The sequence below is a fragment of the Mustelus asterias genome, chromosome 15 (genome assembly GCF_964213995.1).
Source record: "Mustelus asterias chromosome 15, sMusAst1.hap1.1, whole genome shotgun sequence".
NCBI classification, from domain to species: Eukaryota; Metazoa; Chordata; class Chondrichthyes; order Carcharhiniformes; family Triakidae; genus Mustelus; species Mustelus asterias.
Genome location: NC_135815.1, coordinates 7,778,927 through 7,788,847, shown reverse-complemented (window position 1 = coordinate 7,788,847; position 9,921 = coordinate 7,778,927). Strand labels below are relative to the sequence as shown.

Below are 9,921 nucleotides of genomic sequence, written 5' to 3'. Positions count from 1 at the left end.
TTTCCGACAATCGACAATGGTTTTGTGGTCATCAGTAGATTCTTGGAAGCTCATCTTGTGGTCAAGTTAGACGTGGAAGTCAAGTTGAGGTGAAATAAATTGGCCATGTTGTCTCTACTTGGGAGGGAGACACCTGCTCTGTCTCGTAAGGTTTTGCAGAGAGGCATAACTGTGCATACAGGTTGACAGCTCAGCTGTGATGCCCCCCGTTGCCAAACAGCCTGCTCACACTTGAATAAAGGTCACTTGCTGGATGGGTCCAGGTGGTGGTAGGGTTAGGGGGCAGGTGGGGGGTTGTGTGGTGGAATGAGAGTGGGAAAAATATCTGAGGACTGTGATAGTACAACCATAGCCCAGCCATCTTCAACGTCCCGAGAAAGAAATTGGGAGAGTTTTTTGGGGGTTTTTTTGAAAGCAGAATTATGGGTTTATGGAACTAGCAGCACAGTGAGGTTTGATCAGAATCAGGATTGCCTGTTTAAACTCAGATGCAGAGCCAACTCTCCATTGTTAGTGACCTGTTCCAGTATTGGGAGTGGCTCGAATCTCAGCCACGATAGTGACATTCTGTTCCACAAGGACATTATATTACGTGCAGGAGAGCGGACAAAGAGTCATTATGTGTGGTTTTATTTCATACAATTTGGGTTGCCAAGCCGGATTAGAAATTTAACCTTGGCAATGAATCTATTTGTGAAATTTGGTTGTTGGATCCGCATAGTTAAGAACCCCCACACAACGACCAGGTTTGAAGTCTAATCAGGGAACTGACCACTACTGCCAGATTGCAGGGTCTAATTACGTGGTCTCTGAGCAGAGATGGTGTTCCGCAGACGCTCGGCACAAGAAAAGTTTCCTTACAGCAGCTTTGACTTAAGGGAGACAGTCACAAGACTGAGATAGACTCCATCCGTGACCCATAGTTACGATAGACGAGAAACAATGATTAGGGCCATGCAATAAACCAGAGGAGGATTGGAGTCTGACGACTCCTCCAAACCTGGACCAAAATAAGCCTCAAGGGCGGTCTGAAGGTGCACATGTGGCCTCTGCAACCTCCTGTCTTCTCCCTATGCCCTTTGATATAGATCTCATGGCGTTCCCCTTAGGAGATCTGTTCAGGAAGAGTGGTTGGCACTGCTGCCTCACAACTCCAGGGACCCGGGTTCGATTCCCGGCTTGGATCACTGTCTGTGTGGAGTTTGGATGTTCTCCCCGTGTCTGCGTGGGTTTCCTCCGGGTGCTCCAGTTTCCTCCCACAGTCCGAAAGACGTGCTGGTTAGGGTGCATTGGCTATGCTAGATTCTCCCTCAGTGCACCCGAACAGGCGCCGGAGTGTGGCGACTCAGGGATTTTCACAGTAACTTCATTGCAGTGTTAATGTAAGCCTACTTGTGACACTAATAAACGAAAAACACATGCACACACACTAATCCCCCCTCTCTCTCACACACAAACACAGCCCTCTCTCTCCCTACATACAAGGGCAAGTGGGTGTGTAACCCGCAGTAGTTACAGCATTGATTACCAGATAGCACACAGTGAACTGAGATTCAAATGTGCCATCAGTAGCCAAGGGGAGAAAGGGAAGAACATCCTGTGGAAGTCTACCTGTGCAGATTCATAGGGACTGGGACATTCGGGGGCCGAATGTTTGCTGCATTCTCAGCTTCCAAGTCAGATGCAGAATTCGAACCCCACTCTAGTTAGACTCAGCGAGTGGAGCTCTGGATCAGAATTGTGGGTTGCTATCCAGTATAATCCTGGAGCTTGGTGGCTCTGGTTCCCTCCTTATTCCTTCATCATATGAGTTGACAAAGCAAATGGCACAAAGACTACAGCTTTGCCACACATGCGCGCACATGGGGCAGCACGGTGGTTAGCACTGCTGTCTCACAGCACCAAGGATCCGGGTTCAATTTTGGCCTCGGGGTCACTGTGTGTGTGGAGTCTGCACATTCTCCCCGTGTTTGTGTGGGTTTCCTCCGGGTGCTCCGGTTTCCTCCCACATTTCAAAGCTGCGTGGGTTAGGTTGATTGGTCATGCTAAATTAATCCTAGTGTCAAGGAGGTTAGCAGAGTAAATATGAGGGGTTACTGGAAAAGGGCCTGGGTGGAACTGTGGTCGGTGCAGACTCGATGGGCCGAATGGCCTCCTTCTGCACTGTAGGGATTCTATGATCACACACACCTCTGTCATTTAGACTAACAGCCCATTGCCTAGTTAATAAGGCGGTTAGGACCACAAACCTCTGAATGGTTCCACTAGGAGATAGCGATAAGGTAAAAATGATACATTGCCAAGGGTTGGATGGTATTGATAACTTGTGGACTATATACATGCAGCATGAAATGCTATTATCTGTCAGTGCTTGATGCCATCGCTAGTTTAGCACATAGGTTAGCACTGCTGGCTCACAATGCCAGGGACCTGGGTTCGATTCCCGGCTTGGATCACTGTCTGTGCGGAGTCTGCACATTCTCCCCATGTCTGCGTGGATTTCCTCCAGGTGCTCTGGTTTTCTCCCACAGTCTGAAAGACGTGCTGGTTAGGTGCATTGGCCGTGCTAAATTCTCCCTCAGTGTACCCGAACAGATGCCAGAATGTGGCGACTAGGGGATTTTCACAGTAACTTCATTACAGTGTTAATGTAAACCTACTTGTGACACTGATAGATAAACTTTTTTCCCTTAACACCCCCTTCTCCTCTCCCCTCCATCATAGAATCCCTACAGTACAGAAGGAGGCTATTGTACCCATCGAGTCTGTCCTGACCACAATCCTCCCAGGCCCTATTCCCATAACCCCACACATCTACCCTGCTAATCTCCCTGACACCAAGGGTCAATTTAGCATGGCCAATCAACCTAACCCGTACACCTTTGGACTGTGGGAGAAAACCAAAACACCCAGAGGAAACCCACGCAGACACGGGGAGAATGTGCAAACTCCACACAGACAGTGACCCGAGGCTGGAATTGAACCCAGGTCCCTGGCACTTTGAGGCAGCAGTGCCAACCACTGTGCCACCCGGCAGCCTATCCTCTCCCTTCTTATCTTTCTTCTGCTCTTCTTCCCATTCCTCCTCTCCCTTCTCTCAATATGTTTACCTAACGACAGTTAGTTACTCTCAGCCAGTCTGAAAGTGTTGAAGTCAGCTACCTCAGTAAGACTGCTTATCACACTGAAAACCCATTGACAGTCTTTCAACAAGTCAATAGGAGGGGAGGAGACACACACTGGAAGGAATATTATTTTCATCCAGTGGGAGTATAAGGAAGTATTTAAGGCCCATTTAACATCAGGATTTGCAAAGCATTGAAGTTCAGCAATCAACAAACTTTCCATTTAAACACAACTGGACTTCCTGCTCATCACCGCAGACTTCTGCTTTACACAGCACAGCGGAGACATTTGCTTAACACTGCCTGTGTCAACAGTCCTGACCCAACCTGCAAAAAGCATCTCCGCACTTCACAAGATAGTGAAAGAAGCTGCACTGGGATATCAAATCCAAATTTCCCTGCCTCCCACCCTGGCTCTCTCAACAGTTCAATCAGAACAGCTTCTGGGATGCCTGTCTAGATAACTTTTAGAATTATCCATGCACATACAGAACTGCTTCACACTCTAACGCTCTTTCAGTGAGCAAGACAGATGCACACAGAATGAAAACAGAAGAGAGATAGAAACACGCACACACAGCAAGAGAGACAGACAATGAGAGAGAGAGTGGCACAGGAGAGACATACACTGAACAGGCGGCAGACAAGGGGAACACACACTCATCAGAAAGCAGGAGACACACACGCACACACACACTCAAAACACAAAGGCAGATAATGAAAGCTGCCAAACACACACACACACCTAATACAAAGAGACACACAGATGGTTAGATAGAAATGACAAAAAAACCCAGAAATAATAAGCATACAAAGATACAGATATCGAGACTGAAAACAGGCACAAGAGGAGTACACACACACACACACACATTAATGCTGGTACAGATAGGTTCAAAAGACATAGAGCCTGAAATAGACAGAGACATGAACACACTAGAAATAGCCACATGCGCACACAGACAAAAAGGGATTACAAGTCTCTTCCTGTTTGGCAGATTGTCCTGCTACCAGTCAGCAGTCTCCCCCCACCATGAGCATGAATAATAAGGCCACGTGGAAAGATTTCACCCTACAGCCATGCAGAACAAGAATGCCATCTCAAGAGATGTAAGAGGTGGCAGTGAACTGTGCCTTTGCAACACAGAGGCTCCTCACTCCCAGTGGAGCTGAAACTGGGAACACAAAAACACTGCTAGTGCACACTTCACCTCTGAATTGTTAAAAGTTAATCAAACAGAAAAGAATAGGCTTTTAAAACAAGAAGCCAGAAAAATGTCTTGGAAGTGTAGAATCCTGATTCTGCTGTGCAAAGCCCCACTCACTTCTCTTGTTTTACACGCCCCTCCCAGAGCTACTGTCTCCCCTCCCCCCACAACTCCCAGAAGTTACTCAATAACTTGATGCATAACACCAGTCTTAAGGCTATGTTGTCAACAGCCGAGAAACAGAACTCTTGACAAAGGACCGGACGATTTACAGCTACCGTAATCTCCAAGGTCTTTATTATAACCGTCTCAAAATAAGTGAAACATTGAATAATAAATTAAAAAAACACACATATTTCTGCAGCAATATTTAAGATCGTAAAAAAATACTGTCCACAATTTTGTTTTAATCTCCCCCCCCCCCCCCCACTCCATCCCCACCAAAATAATGGCTTCAATACAGAATATCATGTAAACTATAAAACAACATTGTAGTGGCAAGTAAACAGCAAACAACTTTTGCTCTTTTTAAAAAACAAAGAAAATTTAACCACCTTATGAGAAATGTTTTTGTCAAGCATACACACATGCACACACACTTAACACATGTGTGCACATTCCAGCCTGCAATATGTCCAAACATTCATGAGCCAGAGGGGGAGGTGGCACACTCGAGAAACTAGGTAGACCATCAGGAATGTTAAGTCTTTCGTGCAAAAGACTATTGTCACTGATAAAGTTACAGTACTTTTTCTAAAAAAAACCCACAGGCTCCTTCAATGCAAATACTTTTTTGAAAAAAAAAAGAATGAATCAAACTGGTACATACATTGTTATACCACACATCATTTGAAAAGGCTGGCTTTGTGTGCGAGTCTTCAGAGGTTAGAACAAGCAAAAACAACAAAAAAAATCTTGTTAGAACATTTTGCTTCAAGTGTTTTCACAAAGCTTTCTAGGAGACACCGTATTTGCCCCACTCCCCTTACAAACCTCCTCTTCCAGGAACCTTCTTCACCCACATCATCTTTTTTTAAAAAAAAAGTTTAATCCATACATTTCTCTTTTTTAAAAAAAGCAACAGACTGTTTCATAGAAACCCCAATTTGTGAGATCAAATTTTCCAGTGGTGGGGGGGGGAGGGGGGTGGTGGAAGGATCCACCAGGTGCTTTCCAAATAGTTGGTTGGTTTAAGTTTTAAAAAGGGATATATAACAGACCATTAAAGACATCAAAAATAAAGTTACATGTAGAATGGTTACATGTGCAGTGAACGGAGTTCTCAAACAAAAAAACGTCACTCAACTGATGAATGTTTTTTTTCCTTTTAATAGCAAAAAGCAAGATTCTTTCTCTCTCTCTCTCTCTAGTTGCAAAGAGTACACCTTTCGACATCAGTAGGGGTATATTTTTTTTTGCAATTTTTTTCTCTTTTCAAGAAGTCCTTCCGCCACCCTCAGCAGCTCACTCGACTGGGTTGCTGTTTGCATACAAAATCAGTCATGAAGTCGAACTCGTTCTGTCCCAGCCACAGCTCAGGCAGTTCTTTGATGCGATCCAAACCTAGTTCAGTAACCAAGGACATGAGGACCTCCTCGTCGATGAAGTCCGTGTCAATAACATTGGGGGGCAGTATTGCTGCAGACATGTGGTGGTTGGGTGGCACGGAGGGACTGTGATGCTTTATTTCCCTGTACTGCTGCTGTTGCTGTGGCTGTGGCTGTTGGTGGTGGCTCAGTGCACTGGCAGGATGCAGGTCCGTCATGCTGTAATGCTGGTGGCCATAGTACTGGTTGGTCAGCTTTTGCAAGTGCATGCTCGCTGCCAACTGGGCAGCAGGGCTGCTGCCCCCAGTGACTGGTGCTCCCATGTACTGAGGATGGGGAGGATGAGTGTGATGCTGGGGCTGCTGCTGTTGCTGCTGCTGTTGCCTGGATGTGTACCTGATGTTGGGGGGCATGTTGCTCAGATGCCCAACCAGCCCCCCTTGCCTGCTCACGCTGCCAGGGACCATTGCATGCCTCATGCTTCCGCCGGAGTTCACACTGCTGCCTCCAGGGTAGTGCAACAAGGAGGTGGCGGCCGGGTGCTCGCTCATCAAGCCGCTGTAGGCGTGCTGGTGCTGGGGGTAAGGACTCAGACCCATCCGGCGAACGTGGAGCCCGTTGCTGCCTTCAGAGAAGCGCCCGTGGCTCATCATCATGCGCTCAGACATCGCAGCCCCAACTTAACACAGAAAACAAGATCAGGGATTAACAAATAAACTATTCCCAAAGCAGAGGAATTAAAAAAAAAACACAAAACTACACTCAGAGAACAGGGATTAAAAAATAAACTGCATCCAAAGCACAGGAATTAAAAACACAAAACTACACCCAAGGACAAGGAATTACAAATAAACTACACCCAGGGAACAGCAATTAAAAACACAAAGCTACATTCTAAGAATGTGAACAATTCACTGTCCCATTAGCAACTTTATTCATTGTTTTTTAAAATACAAAATTCTAACATACAATTCAAAACTTACCCCTTAATTGCAACACAAATACTTTTCTCTTTCAATTCACGGATCTCAGCAATTAAGAATTATTCTGCTTTCTCTCTCTCTCTCTCTGTGCACATTCAGCAGCTCCTGTCTGTATCCTCAGCCGGAGACCCTCTCTGTGTCTCTGTCTCTCTTTCTGCTGCTGTGCTGAAGCGCTCAGGCGCCTCAAACTCACAAGGATCGAGCAACAAAAGATGTTCACTCGGCTGCCTCGGCCACTCTTAATATAGGGCTCCTCAAGCTGGGCTCAACACACGGCACGGACTCCCTCTGGAATGTGGATCAGGAGCAAGCCACGGAAAAGGCGACAGAACCTCCTCCCCCTTCAACATCATTGCAACACGGAAATTTTTTTAAAAATCGTAAAACAGATAGATTTATTTCTAATTTTCTATTTAAAAAAGGGGGATAAGATGGGAGGTGGAACCAAAAGAGAAAATGCTGGAAAATCTCAGCAGGTCTGGAAGCATCTGTAAGGAGACAAAAGAGGTGACGTTTCCAGTCCAGATGACCCTTTATCAAAGCAAAAAGGCTTTGACAAAGGGTCAAAATATAAATATTTAAATTTAAATATAAATATCTCTCACTTTCTGTGCCTTTTACAGAATCATAGAATCACAGAACACTGCAGTGCAGAAGAGGCCATTCGGCCCATCGAGTCTGCACTGACACATGAAAGACCCTGACCTGCCCACCTAATCCCACTTGCCAGCACTTGGCCCATAGCCTTGAATGTTATGGCCAAGTACTCATCCAGGTACTTTTTAAAGGTACGTTTAGCTTTGACAAAGGGTCATCTGGACTCGAAACATCAGCTCTTTTCTCTCCTTACAGATGCTGCCAGACCTGCTGAGATTTTCCAGCATTTTCTCTTTTGGTTTCAGATTCCAGCACCCGCAGTAATTTGCTTTTATATAGATGGGGAGGTGGATTTGACTTGATTTATTATTGTCACATGGATTAGTATACAGTGAAAAGTATTGTTTCTTGTGCGCTATACAGACAAAGCATACCACACATAGGGAAGGAAAGGAGAGAGTATAGAACGTAGTGTTAGAGTCATAGCTAGAGTCTACAGAAAGATCAGCTTAATTTAAGGTAGGTCCATTCAAAAGTCTGACAGCAGCAGGGAAGAAGCTGTTCTTGAGTCGGTTGGTACGTCATCTCAACTTTTGTATCTTTTTCCACCATGGAAGAAGGTGGAAGAGAGAATGTCCGGGGCGTGTGTGGTCCTTGATTATGCTGACTGTTTTTCCGAGGCAGCAGAAAGTGTAGACAGAGTCAACGGATGGGAAGCTGGTTTGTGTGATGGACTGGGCTTCATTCACGACCCTTTGCAGTTTCTTGCAGTCTTGGACAGAGCAGGAGCCATACCAAGCTGTGATACAACTAGAAAGAATGCTTTCTATGGTGCATCTATGGAAGTTGGTGAGAGCTGTTGCAGACATGCTGAATTTCCTTAGTCTCCTGAGAAAGTAGAGGCATTGATGGGCTTTTTCAACTATAGTGTCCACATGGAGGGACCAGGACAGGTTGCTGGTGATCTGGACACCTAAAAACTTGAGACCAGGGAGAGATCAGCCATGATCTGATTGAATGGCGGAGCAGGCTTGAAGGGTTGAATTTGCCTATTTCTACTCCTAATTCCTATGTTCCTAACATAGTAACAGATTGATTATACATGATGCATTATTTGTATTATATATTAGTATCTTATCTGCAACATCCACATATATAACAATATATGTATTTTTAAATGTTCAAAATGATTTGGCACGGTGGCACAGTGGTTAGCACTGCTGCCTCACAGCACCTCGGACCCAGGTTCGATTCTCGGCTTGGGTCACTGTCTGTGTGGAATTTACATGTTCTCCCTCTGTCTACGTGGATTTCCTCTGAGTGCTCCGGTTTCCTCCCACAGTCCAAAAATGTGCGGGTTAGGTGGATTGGCCATGCTAAATATGCATGGTTACTGAGATTGGGCAGGGGTGAAGACCTGGGTAAGATTCTCTGGAAGTCATACAAGACCAGCCCCACCCCTCCCTCTTCCCATTCCTCACCCAGCATGTGCACACCAGCCCTCTCCAGCAAGGGAGTTACTGAATCAATAAACCAGCCAGAGTTAACCTTTCGAGGCATAGAATCACAGAATCCCTACAGTGCAGGAGGAGGCCATTCAGCCCATCAAGGCTGCACCGATAACAATTCCACCCAGGCCCTATCCCTGTAATTCCACGTATTTATCCCTGCTAATCCCCCGACACACATTGCCAATTTACTAACCCCCACATATTTGATTTGATTTATTATTGTCACATGTATTAGTATACAGTGAAAAGTATTGTTTCTTGCGCACTATACAGAAAAAGCATACCGTTCATAGAGAAGGAAAGGAGAGTTCAGAATGTAGTGTTACAGTCACAGCTAGGGTGTAGAGAAAGGTCAACTTAGTGCGAGGTAGGTCCATTCAAAGTCTGACGGCAGCAGGGAAGAAGCTGTTCTTGAGTCGGTTGGTATGTGACCTCAGACTTTGGACACGAAGGAGCAATTTAGCATGGCCAATCAACCTAACCCGCACATTTTTGGAGTGTGGGGGGAAACCGGAGCACCCGGAGGAAACCCAGGCAGACAAGGGGAGAAAGTTCAAACTGCACGCAGACAGTGACCCAAGCCGGGAATTGAACCCGGATCCCTGGCGCTGTGAGTTTAATATAACTCTTCTCCGGAACCCGTGGTCCAAACTGCTGACCATTCCAAGTCAGTATAACTCAATGCCGTTGTCTTTATTGGCTTGGTCTTCTGTGGAGATTTAAATTCATTCCTTTAAATGGCCATCATTGTAAAGAGGTTCTGCCCTCGTAACTCTTATTCTGCCTTTTCCATGAATTAATTGACAGCCTCGTGGAATATTCTGCTGTTTTTTTGTGAGTGAGGCTAATGTGATAGAATTGAACATGTAGAATCATTTGTATTTTATTTTTAAAAGCAGACAGCATTTTAAAACAGGTTTATACTCAATATTGGCACGTCATTTCTATTT

At 45.4% G+C, this 9,921-nt stretch overlaps 1 protein-coding gene across 1 annotated transcript; it reads right to left on the bottom strand.

Annotated features, from left to right (window-relative positions):
- Window positions 1-5,131: 5,131 nt before the first annotated feature.
- cited2 (Cbp/p300-interacting transactivator, with Glu/Asp-rich carboxy-terminal domain, 2) lies at window positions 5,132-7,081 on the bottom strand. The gene is made up of 2 exons (XM_078229428.1): window positions 6,864-7,081; window positions 5,132-6,559 (listed from the first exon to the last, which is right to left on the bottom strand). Exon 2 carries the CDS (start codon window positions 6,546-6,548, stop codon window positions 5,790-5,792), a length of 759 nt encoding a protein of 252 aa, XP_078085554.1. The 5' UTR covers window positions 6,549-6,559; window positions 6,864-7,081; the 3' UTR covers window positions 5,132-5,789.
- Between the last annotated feature and the right edge of the window lie 2,840 nt (window positions 7,082-9,921).

Bases quoted from the DNA above. Each gene is read 5' to 3' on its own strand.
- cited2 (XM_078229428.1), bottom strand. From the start codon at position 6,548: ATGTCTGAGCGCATGATGATGAGCCACGGGCGCTTCTCTGAAGGCAGC.